General features: G+C 42.9%; 1 protein-coding gene across 2 annotated transcripts in view; it reads right to left on the bottom strand.

The window, feature by feature from the left end:
* Positions 1-14,091, bottom strand: part of GPC6 (glypican 6) — an 802,940-nt gene that overhangs the window by 549,789 nt on the left and 239,060 nt on the right. For both annotated transcript variants that reach the window (XM_079972771.1, XM_079972772.1), the window contains exon 2: positions 12,355-12,513. In XM_079972771.1, coding sequence (XP_079828897.1) covers positions 12,355-12,513 — 159 coding nt within the window. The remainder of the gene's footprint in view (positions 1-12,354; positions 12,514-14,091) is intronic.

Genomic DNA, 14,091 nt, shown 5'->3' with positions numbered 1-14,091 from the left:
CCTCAGTGTGAAAATGCAATGGACTACTGAAAGGAATCTCGCCTTGATCTTTAACCAGCAGACAAGTTTTAACTTGTTGCAGATACTACATAGGTAAAATTGACCAACTTCCTGCCCACTGTTCTATGAGGTTGGAGCCTATTCCAACCTTCCAAGGCCCTGCGCACTACAAACTTTATACAAGGGTCTCTGAAAATTAAAGCTTCAGTGTAACAGACATTGCAGCAGACTGAATTCTGATAGTTATAACAGCACGCCCAATCTGCAGCAGGTGGACCAAATACTGCAGGATCTGCTCAAAGGATGGGGGCTAATTCATCTGAATGGCCGAGGACTGCAAGCTTAAGGCTAAGAAATCCATCCAGGCCATCCCATAAGAGCTAAAAGCAGAAGGGGAAATGGCTGCTGCTCTCTGTAAATACTAATTGTTGTCAAAATGCCACAGGTGGTCTGGAAAAGTCTGGCAACAACTGAGTCTGGAGCCCAGGATCTGAAGCACTTCATCTGAAAATGGGATAGAGTGTCAGCAACATCATTAGAGGATCCCGTAATTTGGAGAGTAGGAAGCACAATATTAAACCTTAAGCGGCGCAGCTCGAAAATGTGAGCGGAGGGGTGGAGAATCTGCTGGAGCGTGAGGACCGTTTTGCCAAAACGCTCACCACTACCTGGTTATCAGACCAAAAGCAGATCCGATGGTCACTGGACTCCTCGGGCCACATGTGAACTGCTACGACAATGGGGAAAAACTCAAGAAAAGTTATGTCACATGATTGCCTCACCACACCGGGCTTGAGGCCATAGCTTTGCACACCAGTGGCCCTTGAAATAAAACCAAAGGGCAAAGATCCAGCAGCACCAGCATGAACCTGAAAATCCCTAAGCGGGTTCAAGGTATCCTGCCTTGGCGAACTACTATTGCATACATTCAGGAATTGCTACCATCGCCTGATATCTGCCTTCACCACACTTGGTAGGCATACACAAAGGTAAGGGGACCTCAGGCCGCAGGCAACCTGGCCTAGTGGGAAGATTAATTAAGTGACCCAGCAAGATCGGATCTGATGAAGCATCACTTGCTACAGAGGAAGTATTACAAAATAACTTCCTTCAAGGCAGACAGGTTCTCCATAGGCGAGTGGTTTGTTTTAGCAACGATATCCACTGGATCCCTAAATAAAATGGGAATATGGGCAAAAGGTATTGAGCTATTGCTTGCCAGCTTCCAGCGCTTGGGCAGGGGGCATCTTGTGCTGCCATCATGATATGTAAATTTACAGGGCCGACGCTGGCCAGAACCCCTAAAGAAGTCCTGACAAAGCTGCCGCCAAGCCAGCTTCCTTTTCCGACACACACTCCGTGCAATGCAAAAAAAACAACAACCACGCTCTGTGCAATGCAACTACGCACTCTGTGCAACGCACACACAAACCCTCTGTGCAATGCACACACAAACCCTCTGTGCAATGCAACTACATACTCCGTTCAATGCAACTACACACTCCGTGCAATGCAACTACACGCTCCCTGCAATGCAAAAAACACGCTCTGTGCAATGCACACACAAACCCTCCATGCAATGCAACTACATACTCCGTTCAATGCTACTACACACTCCGTGCAATGCAACTACACTCCCTGCAATGCAAAAACACGCTCTGTGCAATGCACACACAAATCCTCCATGCAATGCAACTACATACTCCGTTCAATGCAACTACACACTCCATGCCATGCAACTACACACTCCCTGCAATGCAAAAAACACGCTCTGTGCAATGCAAATACACACTCCGTGCAATGCACACACAAACCCTCCGTGCAATGCAACTACGCACTCCGTTCAATGGAACTACACTCCATGCAATGCAACTACACACTCTGTGCACTGCACACACCCTCCGTTCAATGCAACTACACACTCCGTGCAATGCACACACACTCCTTGCAATGCAAAAACAGACTCTGTGCAATGCAACTACACCCTCCATGCGATGCACACACATTCCGTGCAATGCAACTACACACTCCGTGCAATGCAACAACACATTCCGTGCAATGTAACAATACACTCCGTGCAATGCAAACACACCCTCCGTGCAATGCAACTGCAAATCTCACACGCAATGCAATGCAATTGCAGCCCGTGCAGCGCCGTGCCCTGCAATGCACAGAGCAAACTACAATGCGGGCACGCAAAGGTGCTTTCTCCCACTTGCATATTGCAAATGTGGCGCCCATTACATCCCTCGCAGTGAGGTAACCACCAAAAGGACCTAAGTGTCCAGGTAGAGCAATGGGGGAGCATGCAGCTGTCCCATACAGGGACCAATCCTGCAACCTAGGCATTACCGGCACTATGCGCTGACCCAGTGAAACCAATGCTTATAGACCACATGGGAACACTATTCAGGCCGGAAACGCTTCCAGGCCATCAAATTCTAGGGCAAAGCCCTAGGATCACCTGCTAGGCCAGGCATAAATTCCAGTGAAATAGGAGAGTTGAGGTAGCCCACAGCTTGTCCAGGTACCCCTGCTTGCCCTTTTAGAGGGAAGCACCCCTTCAAGAAAACCCAAAGTTCTTTTATCACAAATGGGCAGAACTACCCAGCATCAGAATAGCCTAAAAGGAGCAGTTAGTTTTGTTTTGTTATAACAATGGCTAAGAGGGGGATATGAACCCTGTCTCCCAGGTCTTACACTTTAGCCAGTAAGCCACAATGGCTCATCTCTAAAATGGCATTCGCCACTATCAGGGCAAAACAAACTTAAAGAAAATAAACTTGTTCAGAAATGGCATAGTTCAAGAGCATATACAGAGTGCTCATAGTCTTTGGAGGCACAGAGAGCCTCTGGGGCCCTTTGTCTGCCTCAGATATACATTAGGAGCAACTGGGCCTGCAAGCAGATACATTCCTATAGCGAGAATGAGTCACGTGGCAGAGACTTAACAAGTAACTGCTACCTGTAGCAGACTTAGGCTTGCAAGTTAATGTGCAGGCCGAATAGGCCTCCCTGTTTCTGCTCTTGAGAATCTTAGTCTCATAGCAATATTAAAGGAAGCCAAATTAGTGCTCCCACCCAAGGCTAGCTTAAAATTTGGCCAACAGCGCTGCACACACTCAAAATAAAGCCAACCTTCGGGGATACTATAAACGAAAGTGATTCCAGCTAAGCTGGGAACAGCCCTGACTAGCCCCACAATTAAACAGGCAAAATGGGGGAAACCTTTTTGCAAAAGAAAGCCCCTAATGGGGGCTCTCTCCCTATTGGGAAAGGCAAGCCACGGCTATAGGGAGAATCTTCCCACAGGGCAGGGTAAGGGGTGGGGTGAGAAATCAATCAGGAAAAAGGAGGGGAATTAAATTATTTAAGGGACTAGAGAGGATTAAAAAGAAAGGGGAAATGAAGAAATAAAGAAATGTAACCAGACAATGAGAAGATTGTCCAAGTGCTCCATGTGATCCGGTGCAAAATGGCCAAGAGGACGTCCCCATCTCTGGCCCCTATATTTAAAGCCTCTGACCCCTCCTCCGAATTGGCAACAATCAAAATTCCCCAGCAACCCAATTAACCCCTTAAAGGCTAGGGTTGCTGACCAAATTTGCCTAGTCATGGCAGGGTGGCCTGTTCCCCCAACCGCAACACGTGCTCTCTGTTAGGGAGAACACGCTTTATAGTCCACTGGATGCTGGATATGCATTTGTGAATAGAGCTGTAAGCCTAGTCCTGCATGGTCATGTTTCCCAGCGGAAGTTATTATCAGATTAATCAAAAATCATGGAGGATAAGGCTGTCAATGGCTATTAGCTATTGTAGATATGTTCTGCCTCCAGGGTTGAAGGCACTATGCCTCTGAATACCAGTTATTTCAAATTGCAAGTGGGGAGAGTTGTTTCACTCAGGTCAATCCTGCTCAGGTCCTATAAGGTAAAAGGTAAAGGTAAAGGACCCCTGGAAGGTTAAGTCCGATCAAAGGCAACTATGGGTTTGTGGCGCTCATCTCGCTTTCAGGCTGAGGGAGCCAGTGTTTGTGCACAGGCAGCTTTCTGGGTCATGTGGCCAGCATGACTAAACCGCTTCTGGCGTAACGGAACACCGTGACAGAAGCCACAGTGCACGGAAACATCGTTTACCTTCCCACCACAGTGGTACCTATCTATCTACTTGCACTGGTGTGCTTTCAAACTGCTAGGTTGGCAGGAGCTGGGACAGAGCAACGGGAGCTCACTCCGTCAAGGGAATTTGAACCACCAACCTTCTGATCGGCAAGCCCAAGAGACTCAGTGGTTTAGACCACAGCGCCACCCATGTTCTGTAGGCATTTGGTTGGTCGCTGCGAGAACGGGTTGTTGGAGTAGATGGGCCTCTTTGATGTGATCTAGCAGGGCTCTTCTTAAGGAAGGCAATATGACAAGCTTTACTACAGAGGGCAAACACTGGATTATGCTCAGAGAACCTTCCATTAGATATAGATTTAGATTTTCTTAGTGCACCTCCAACCCAAATGTCACTTGCATGCAGTGTTAGCACTCACAAGGATATCATTAAGCTCTCTGATTTGGGTGTCACGGGTTATCCAGGGCTGGATCTGGAAACATAATAATAATAATAATAATAATAATAATAATAATGTTTTATTTATACCCCGCCCTTCCTGGTTTAAAAACCGGGCTCAGGGTGGCTAACAGCAAATATAAAACATTGATTAAAATGTGACTTATACTAAGAAACCAGAGGCCTTCCTTCTGGGTATTGTCGACCAGAAGGTGTTAAAGAAGGACCGAACATTTTTTATGTATGCAATAACGGCAGCAAGGATACTCATCGCTAAGAATTGGAAAACTCAAGATCTACCCACACAGGAAGAGTGGCAGATGCAGCTGATGGACTATATGCAACTGGCCGAGATGACTGGCAGAATCCGTGACCTGGGAGAAGAGAGGGTTGAGGAGGACTGGAGGAAATTTAAGATCTATTTACAAAAATATTGTAATTTGGTTGAATGCTAAGAAGGATGCTAGATCATAAATAATTGCCTACCATTGAATTAGATCTGATTTTGACGCTAAGTGATATTAAGGAAAATATAAATTTTTTGGAGAATTGACAGATATTATTTAAACGAGTGGAGATAAGATTGTAAACAAGAGGGTAATTTGCTTGAAAAAATTCTTTTATGTAATGATGTAAGTGGGAGCGGGAGATGTGAGGGAGTCCAAAGATGCAACAAAATTATGTTACGATATAAGTAATGTTGTTTAATATTTACGTATTTGTATTTAAAAAACCTTAATAAATTTGAAATTAAAAAAAAATGTGACTTAAAAACATAAAATGCAGCATCAATATCAATAAAATTCAAAAATTCAGGGGTCATTTTGGGAAGAAGAAGAAAAAAAAAACCCAGTCAGTAGACATCAAATGATCACCAGGGCTAACTGGTCAAGTTGGTCCTACTTGGGCCAGCAAGGAGACCAAGGAAGAATTTAAATGTGGGTTCCGAGAAAGGGTTACTTCATAGAAGAGGAAAGGGAAAAGGGAATAGAGGATCAGGCTATTTCAAATTGAAGGCCAGGTGGAATAGCTCTGTCTTACAGACCCTGCGGAAGGAGATCAAGTCCTGCGTTTCAAAGAAGCATTTCAGTTAAATGTGTTGTAAATTTAAACAGGGAAAACAGGTAGAGAAAAACAGAGCTCCACGGCACCATCTGGTGACACAATGTTATATCGCATATACAGTGCATATAAATCACTTTTTCTTTACCAATCTAGCTGCGTCCCAAGTCTGCACAAAAAGAATATAAATAGCAAGCAGGCCTGTTTTACTCTGATAAAAGATGTTGCTTGGTAAAAAGGTAAAGGTAAAGGTACCCCTGCCCGTACGGGCCAGTCTTGACAGACTCTGGGGTTGTGCGCCCATCTCACTTAAGAGGCCAGAGGCCAGCACTGTCCGGAGACACTTCCGGGTCACGTGGCCAGCGTGACATCGCTGCTCTGGCCAGAGCCAGAGCCAGAGCCGCACACGGAAACGCCGTTTACCTTCCCGCTGGTAAGCGGTCCCTATTTATCTACTTGCACCCGGAGGTGCTTTCGAACTGCTAGGTTGGCAGGCGCTGGGACCGAGCAGCGGGAGCGCACCCCGCCGCAGGGATTCGAACCGCTGACCTTTCGATCGGCAAGTCCTAGGCGCTGAGGCTTTAACCCACAGCGCCACCTGCGTCCCGGAGATGTTGCTTGGTACTTCTTTCTAAATGTAGTCCTTGATTCTACAGATACTCCAATAGATTGGTGCCTTTATCGCATTGTTGAATCTTCCATGGGAAAGAGATATTTTGCTTATGCCATTTGGATATTTCAGTGAGAAAAGATCAAAGAACTATAAATCAAACAAGTTTTATGGGGCTTTTACTGCTTCTCCTTCTCAAACTAATGCGACTGTCTGTGCAGTTTTGAGACCAGAGTCTGTATAAAATTGGGGCAGTAAATTGCCATAAATCCTTGCTTTATCTGAAACTTGATATACCTGACTTAGATGCACCTACAATGATGATACCATTAGAAGCATTCACATGTCAGGTAGGCACCAACCATAACAATAAAAAGACACCTTTATATACGCCATATATATCCATGGAAATTCACACTTCTGCAAGATACACGCACGCATACTTTCTGAAAATAAATAAATAACTGACCTCTATCCATGGGCTGTGAGCAAGTGTCAAATCTCAAAGATAATATAAAAATATAATAAAATTTTAAACAGAAAACCCCCAACCCTACGTGAAATGCAACATTTTTCTGAAGAAGATCTGCACACCTATGCATGCAGAGAGGCCTACGAAGGGTTAGAGAACTCATCTAGTTCTTCCAGGAAAGTATGGCTCATTTCATACTCCCTTTTCCTCAAATACTGTGATGTTAAGGGTTACCCTTTTGGAACCTCACTTTCACAGAAACAGGAACACACAGGGTCTACAGACATAAATGTATTGAGCGTAAGGGACGAGGGAGGCACCATGATGGAGAAGGGAAATACAGACCCTCCAAGTGTCCCTATTCACTGATTTGGAGAAGCTATCCCAGTTTCTGATTTGATCCTGGAATGTCCCATGTTTCCTTATGGTGCCCCTATTTTCATTGGAGAAACATTGGAGGGTAAGGAGTTATCCGACCCCCAAGCTGTCTGAAGGCAATCCTGTATAGGGAAGGTGTTGTTTTTTAATGTGTAATGTTTTATTACTGTATTTTTCCATGTTTAAGACGCCCCCTATTTTGGGGGACTCCAAATTAAGAAAACCCCTCAGCACTACCTGTGTATAAGACGAGTCCCAATTTTAAACCTATTTTTTTGGTAAAAAAAACACCCTAGTCTTATACACAGAAAAATACAGTATGTTTTTATATGTGTCAGACGCTGCTTAGAGTGGCTGGGCTAACCCAGGAAGATGTGTGGGGTATAAATAGTAAAATTATCATTATGGAATGGGACGTTCCTATTTCCATTGAATGAATGTTGGAGGGTATGCAAGTATTATTTTTATTATTGACAACACTGACACATTTTGAAAGAAATTATTCAATTTGCAAAAGAAATTGGAACAAAGTAGGGATAGTCACACAAACACACTAAAAGTGCCGTAAAGTTCTACTGCATTTATCTATATCAGAGAAGTTTTTGATACTTTCAAACTTATTTCTATCCAGGAATGTAGAATTCATCAAATGTTATTTCAATCTGCACACACATCTCTGCCAACTTTTCGCTGGTTAAAAACCAGTATCAACCTTTCAATTAAAAGAAATCACATGCATAAGCCGTGAAAACATTCCCCCCCCACACACACACATCTGAAAACTTTTAAACTTGTCAAAACTCATCATAAACCTTCCAATTCAAAACAAACCTTATTACACACACATACTCAAGTAGAATAAAGTTTTCAAATAAAAAATGTCCTCTTGCAACATCAACAGAAGCAAAATATTTGTTTGTATTACAGGTTTTTTGGCGGGGTATGGTGGTATTGAAGAGATTATGAGGTTTTGAACTATATTTATAGCCATTTTTTGGACTGGGTAAACATTCTGACCACACACCCCACCACCCGTAGCAAACTGTGTGTGTCTTGCTAGCAAACAACAGTTTCCCCATCTATTCATCAGTGGACTGTGATATACAGTCGTACCTCTACTTACAAATCTTCGGGTTACGGCCACACGCACATGCGCAGAAGCGCTCAATCATGCCGCGTGCATGTGCAGAAGCACGCCTCTATTTACATAATTTTTGGGGTGCGAATGGACCCCCAGAACAAATTAAGTTCATATCTGGAGGGTCCACTGTATTGGTAATGAGGAAAAACTGTGCTTTTGTCTAATATATTCCAAGACTAAAGCTCAGGGATACTAGAAGTTGCAGTCCACAAACATCTGGAGGCAACAGGTTGAAGAAGACTGATTTAATTAAAGACATTTTCATAACATTTGGGAAGCTAGTCCCTCTGGTTTTCTGCATTTACGTTGTTTGCATACATTTTCAGAGCCACATGTATAATTTACTTCATCTGTATCACATTGAGAAGCTAGCCACTTGGATGTAGAAACCACTTAATGCAGAATTATTTTCCACTTACTATGGCAGAGTAAGACAGTAACCAGCTTTCCTTTAACTGTTTTTCCCCTTAAAAAAAATAAAAATCAACATCTCATTGCAATTTGCCTATAGTTATTCAGAGGATTAGTTAAGAAATGTCAGTGAACAGATACCGCCTGCTCATTAACATTCATGGCATTACCCCTTCTGGTGGGTTGGTTTCAGCTGCTGATAGAGCAATACTTTAAAAAGATATTGGCTTGGTTGCAAAACAGCTGCTCAGCAAAGCCACTATGCAGGGGGAATTGGTGATAATGAGATGATAGTATTACGACAACTCTGGGAGGATAATATATCTTAAGCTGTTTTGAGGTATGCCTTGGGTTGTCTGAGTACTAATAAACACAACTGTTTGTCCAGTCCTGTAAGGGGTTGTTCCTCAGTGGGCAAACAGTTCAGACCCCATCATTTCCTCAAATTCAAGCAGAGCAATAACTGTGAATCAAATCTCTGCAAATTGTGATGTTTCTTTGTTCCATACATACTTTCAAGGATGAAAGAATATCAGCTGATTTGTTCCAGTGCTCCTTTACTTGAGGCACTTGATGCCAGGACATTTGGAAGTGCTTGATGTTATTCTGAGGCTAAATAATAGTTCTAAAGTTGTGGCTCACTGTTGCTGTATGTGGCATAGATGGTTGGTTGCCTGCTGTCAACCTGGAGAGCACATGTCTTCCTTTAAATGCTCCTGAGCAACAGAAGAGTGTGCAGCTGGTGTAATTTGGTCTCATACCTCCTTCGGCCCTCCATCAGCTTTCTACTGCTGACTTTATGCAGTTCTACTCACTAGCTTGGAAGCTTCTGCAGCCAATCGGAAGCTGCGGAAGTCATGTCAGACGTTCGGGTTCCAAAGAACATTCGCAAACCGGAACATTTACTCCCGCGGGAGCCAAAACGTGTGATTCGCAAGGCACTTGGGATCCAAGGTACTACTGCACTCGATTTTGACCAAACTAAGCCTCCTGGAGCAAAACATACATCAGGAGGTTTAATTTGGTCAGCATCAATTATACACTTCCATAGTTAACACTAAATACAGTGGTACATCAGGTTACATAAGCTTCAGGTTACAGACTCCGCTAACCCAGAAATAGTGCTTCAGGTTAAGAACTTTGCTTCAGGATAAGAACAGAAATCGGGCTCCGGCAGCGTGGCGGCAGCGGGAGGCCCCATTAGCTAAAGTGGTGCTTCAGGTTAAGAACAGTTTCAGGTTAAGAATGGACCTCCGGAACGAATTAAGTACTTAACCCAAGGTACCACTGTACATTAATTTCAGTAAATAGCTGCTAGAGGGCCATGAAAATTTGTGTCCCGGGCTTTTTAGACTTGTCTACCCATGTACTATCTGAAACCCAAGGGGCGCATTGGTTTCCAGATGTGAAATATAGTGGCATTATTTTCAGCTCCCCCTACTCCACTAGTTAGCTTGACCTTGGAGAAGAAGTATTACTAGTAGTGAGAAAGGGGTGGAGAGAGACAACAGAATCTTCTACCCTTCAACCACTATTTTGGAATGCCAGATTAGGTTTTAAGCAGCAAAATATATTGAGCTGTCATTGAGTGCTTTTCTGCTATGATTCTCTCCCCCCCCCAAAAAAAAAAGAAACGCAGCACAGTCACAATAATAACTATGATTCTGAAATGTACTAGACAATAAATAAGGGCTATTCAGAAGATAAGCACAAAAGCCATCTGTGTGACATCTCTGCTGGTAAATTTCCCTAACTGTTTGAGTTCCCTTCCACCAAAAAGGCACTGCATTCAGGTGATCGGTTTCTACCTTTTGCATCTATCTATTGCAATTTGCTGCATATCCCATGAAAAAGCTCTTCCAAAACTGCACACCAATTATGTGATGAAATGAGTACTAAAAGTTTCAGCATAATTAGAGTAGCATTGTTCATCCTTCCATGAATCAACACAATTTTCTTCCTCCTACATAATTTCAGCATATGCTTTGATGGAGAGAATGAAAATATCCACAATGAACTCATCCCCTCTGACAGAAGAAAGGGAAAATGTGCTTCAACCCCTGCAAAGCTGCTGAATCATCTTTTGCTTTGACTCTGGAGGACGTGACAATCTCTCTGGAGTGATTCGGAACACAACAAAAGGAAGTATAAAGTCACCTCACTACAAGTGCACTGGGCATAGACATTGGCAAATATTTGCCCTTTGGCAACCATGTCATAAGGCAAGCGTGAGAATTCAATCTTTCTCTGCGCTTGTAGATTCAGTTAGAAAAGAGCATCTCTGGTCATATTGACAAAGGATATTTCTCTCGGGGTGGCAACACTGCAACCTTCATGCATCCTGGGAAGAGATAGAAGTCCCTTGGGAATCAAACGCTTTCATTTTTATATATTAATGGCAAAAGTTGTGTGCTATTGGGGAAAGTAAGTTTTAAAAACCCCAAAGCTTAATAGCTTTAGAATAAGGTGTGTAGAACAATGACTTGTTTTTCTACTTTCTGGCTTCTGAGTATGTCTAGTCTATCCAAGATTTCGTTTTGAGCTGAGGGCTGCAATGACCAGAAATGGTTTATTAAAGCGTGTTCTTCGGCAGAAACTGAGTCCTTGCTGTCTCTTGTAGGAGGTTGAATATTTTTTAAATTGATGGATCTTGTTTGTGATGGTCTGGCTGTCTCATTTGGGATCTGTTTTGTCGTTTAGGTTTTTTCCGAGGGTGCAATGAGATTAAGGGCCACCATCTGAATGATAATCTTGGTCATTTGATTGCCCTTTTTACCAATTGTCGTCTTTTTAACTGTATATATTGTTTGCTTTATGTTGCTATGGCAGTTGGCTAATGCGAATAAAGTTTATCTATCTATCTACTTTCTGGCCAGGGTTCCGCATCCACCATAGTAGTCCTATCATGGTCTTCATGAGGAACATTTCACTTCATAAAGGATGTTTATTAGTATCGTTTTCAGAGCGAACCCTAGGCAGCATATTCCAGCAAGAGCTTAACCAAGCCCCCGCAGCATCTATGGTTTATATTTTGCAAAATGTAAATGTGCCCATTCAGGCAAACAAATAGGCAAAGGGGCCATGGCATATCAAGTGAGACAGACCTAATATTTCATCCATGTGCTGTTTTAAACAGTGTGCAAGTCTTTCATCTCTCAGCAGCCCACTCTTTCATATCGTTGGGATTAACAGGAATAATTACAGATAAGGGATGCCAGCTTTAAAGGACGCTCTTATCCTAGCAGGACAACAACTGAATCTGCTATCTAATTGCCTGGAAAATACAATTAACATTCATTCTGAAGAAGTGGTATCCTATGATAAACTAGAGGATTCCAACTAAGGTATCTGACCGTACAATGGATTAATTGGTTGAGACTTTTATGATGTGACACACATGATCAACAGTCTCATATGGTTTTCTATTGCTGGATGGTATCGTTCAGACTGCAGGTGTTTGGATCAAATCAAATCTAATTTAATGTTTGGATGACCTATTTTAAAAGCATCATGTACGTATAAAACTAGCATGCTAAAGAAGGAGATAATAGCCTAGCCTTATCTATGACATGTTTGTTTTGTAAGTTCGGGAAATGATTTTCCACGGGAGAGCATCTTTTATCTGCCACTTGAAGTGAAATAGGCTGTCTACATTATGTACAGTTTCGTGGATGACTGTGCAGATTGGCTCCATGAATAAGCAAAATATAACATGCTACTCACCATCAAATTTCTTGTGCCTGGACACAAAGGTTGTGCGCACAAAATGACTTGTCTCCTCCACCAAGTTCTCAAATTCCAGTTTGCTTTGCTGACTTAGCTTGTCTTCCATTTCTGATGTGCAGCATGTATATTCCTGAGGGCAGATTCTCAAATGTTCCCCTGCAATAAACATAAATGAATGCAATGTATGAATGAAGGCATGCAAAATTTACATCCCTGCTCACATCCACACACTGGTCCCACTTTACGAACATTTGCTATGTGAAATTTCACATATCCATACCGGAGGCATCAGTACCCAAACCTATACATCTTACATATTCATATATCTCAGCAGAACATTTTTTTTACTTCCTTGCTTGCCTTTTGTTGGCTGGCTGAGGAACGGAGGGAAGGGAAGCAAATCGGACAAACCAGAGAGCATTTGTTTGTGTGTTTTCCTGTCTTAAAAAAATATATATTAAAAATTGGGGGTCAAATTTGCGTGGTTGAAAATGCATTAGAAATTTTCCCATAGAAATCAAGGGAAATTGTCTGTAAACACTCACCTAGTGAATGATTTCCAGGGAACACCTTGTGTTCGGTAAGCAAGATGTGCATGTACTGTCAAGTTAGTACCAGCAAATTGCTTTCCATTCATTTGCAATGAATTATTAGTCACTGCCCAGCCATTCATTTCTGCAACCAAAAGGACTGCATAGTGTAACGGTTGAAGGGGCTTCAGTGCTTAACTGAAAAGAACATACTGGTGAAACCAAGTGTTTGAGTCTTGTCAGGGATGGGACCCGTTCTCTCACCAGGATTGTATTCCATGAAGCATTCAGAGGCAATGTGTGACGTCTACTGCATAGGGCCTAAGGCTTCAGTGGGTAGAGACCGAAACAAAAGCAGAGGGGGCACCGCTTTTCATTCTCTTTCAGCCACTCAACATGCTAACAGGGAAGACCAAATTTGCTCTTAGCCAAACGTTTGGATGGATTGCTTAATTTAGCTTACCCCCTTTCCTTTTCCATTGCTGCATCTATTTTGGCTCCCTGCATCCCCCCCTTCCAATCTCCTTCTCTATCCCAATCTTCATCTCCTCCTCCTCCTCCATACGAAATGGGCTGCATGAAATAAGGTCAAAGGTCACAAAGCCACAACTTTCCCACTCCAGGACATCTAAATAAGGAAGGTCTTTGCCAGCTGAAAGAAAGCTAGTGGATCTTGGAAACACCACTGAGAAAGCCCTCTCTCGTACCTCTGGTAAACACACCTCCAATATTGGCCAGACAAAGAAAAAGACAGTCATATATTGGTTGTTGAATGCCCTGGAACTCAGATAATTTGGATCCGGAACGCTGCAAACCCGGAAGTCATTGTTCCGGTTTGTGAACGTTCTTTTGGAACCCGAACATCCAACAGGACTTCCGTGGCTTCTGATTGGCTGCAGGAACTTCCTGCAGCCAATAATAAGCTGCTATTTGGTTTTCGAACATTTTGGAAGTCAAACGGCTTTCCGGAATGGATTCCGTTCAACTTCCAAGGTAGGATTGTACATCTCTTGTGGATCTTCTCAGTAGAGGTGTCCACCCTGTGGAACACCCTCCCATCATATGTCAAGGAGACAAATAACTACACAACTTTTAGAAGCCCAATATAGAGAAGTTTTTAATGTTTTATGTTTTATTACACTTTAATATTTGTGTGCCTATATATTAGAGCTTAAGCTCAATTCTGGCTTCATCTTTTGCATTT

The sequence above is a fragment of the Podarcis cretensis genome, assembly GCF_951804945.1.
Source record: "Podarcis cretensis genome assembly, chromosome: 4".
NCBI lineage: Eukaryota > Metazoa > Chordata > Lepidosauria > Squamata > Lacertidae > Podarcis > Podarcis cretensis.
This window is presented reverse-complemented; position numbering and strand designations above follow the sequence as displayed.